General features: G+C 45.3%; 1 protein-coding gene across 1 annotated transcript; it reads right to left on the bottom strand.

Moving 5' to 3' along the window:
* Positions 1-224: 224 nt before the first annotated feature.
* On the bottom strand, positions 225-709 carry Smim2 (small integral membrane protein 2). Its single transcript, XM_010637115.2, is given in 2 exon segments — positions 225-385; positions 388-709. Coding segments are annotated over 2 exon segments (321 nt in total). The 5' UTR covers positions 548-709.
* Between the last annotated feature and the right edge of the window lie 555 nt (positions 710-1,264).

Below are 1,264 nucleotides of genomic sequence, written 5' to 3'. Positions count from 1 at the left end.
TATCACCTTATTTCTGACACTGCATTCTTGAATATTACCTGGTTCCTGATATTTCTCCTGTTTTTAACCTCTACCAACCCTTTCTTTCACCTGTCCCTAATCCATACATTCTTGATGCACAACATGGGATTGACAACTGTGTGAAGATCAGGGTTTAGTGTTACTTACAGAGGAACTACAAAATACCCATTTCACACATCATTTTTTTTAAAGCTGATCATTTATCAGCTAAATATTTGGGCCCAACCTAAATATCTCCACATCAAAGCAGCTGCATTAAAATGGCTGTTTCCAAAGAATGGAGGTCCAGACGTCAACTGCTTCTGCACCTGACTTGGGTCCTCTTCTGTGTGGCCTTGCCTACTGTTGTGCTGTGTTTTGGTATGGGCTCATCAGAACAGAAGTGAACACCGGGGCTGCTTTTTATCCTGCTATTCCAAGCAAGGACTATGTAGGTGTTACAGATAAAACTCACACAGAAGCCAAACAGGATGCTGATGGCAAGGCCACATGTTTCCACCTCCCTTTGAGACAGCCTGGCTGGCATCAGTCCTCTCTCAAGCCGCCTTCCTGCCACCCTCCACCCACAAGCTCTTGTTGGGTCAGAAATGCAATTCTTTGATGGTGCCAGACAGCCAGATGATGCTGGAAAGAAGAAAGAAAAAGAAAAAGCAGATTTCTAAATTAAGCACAAGTCTCGTTTGTAAAAATAAATAGCCACCACCTAGCAACGAACTCACAGTTCAGCTTCCCTTAGTGATGAAATCTCTGTGGCTGGAGCTCTGAGTGACACAGCCTTCAGAGGGCTCCACACCCAAGGCCCTCCCATGCATAGTACTCATCCAGGGAGCATGGGTAGTTGCTCTTGAAGGTCCTTGTTCTTCACTCAAGGTCAACCAGAGCAAGGCTCCAAAGAGCAGAGGGGAGGGAGCCAAAGCTTCCTAAACTTAGTGAGGACCCTTGAACATCACCCACTGAAGCAGAAACAGGTGACGTTCCTTGAGCTCTTCTATAGAACCAGAATCTCCTCCTCGAGACTATTATCTTCTATGCTCACTGGATGCCTAATACGGGCACTCAGTTACTATGTGAGGGAAGACTGGTGTGAGTTAATGAATGAATGATAAATATTGCAGTCTCATCCGTCATCGATGCTACCCAAACTTGCCGCCCTAAATGTAGTGAGCTCCAAATCCAAAGAGAGGCATTCTTCTCCTGAATCATGGTATGTACCAGAGAGATAAGGTCTTCTGGCTGTGTGATT

This window comes from Fukomys damarensis, unplaced genomic scaffold (assembly GCF_012274545.1).
Source record: "Fukomys damarensis isolate Sample0158 unplaced genomic scaffold, DMR_v1.0_HiC HiC_scaffold_38, whole genome shotgun sequence".
In the NCBI taxonomy this organism is placed as follows: domain Eukaryota; kingdom Metazoa; phylum Chordata; class Mammalia; order Rodentia; family Bathyergidae; genus Fukomys; species Fukomys damarensis.
This window is presented reverse-complemented; position numbering and strand designations above follow the sequence as displayed.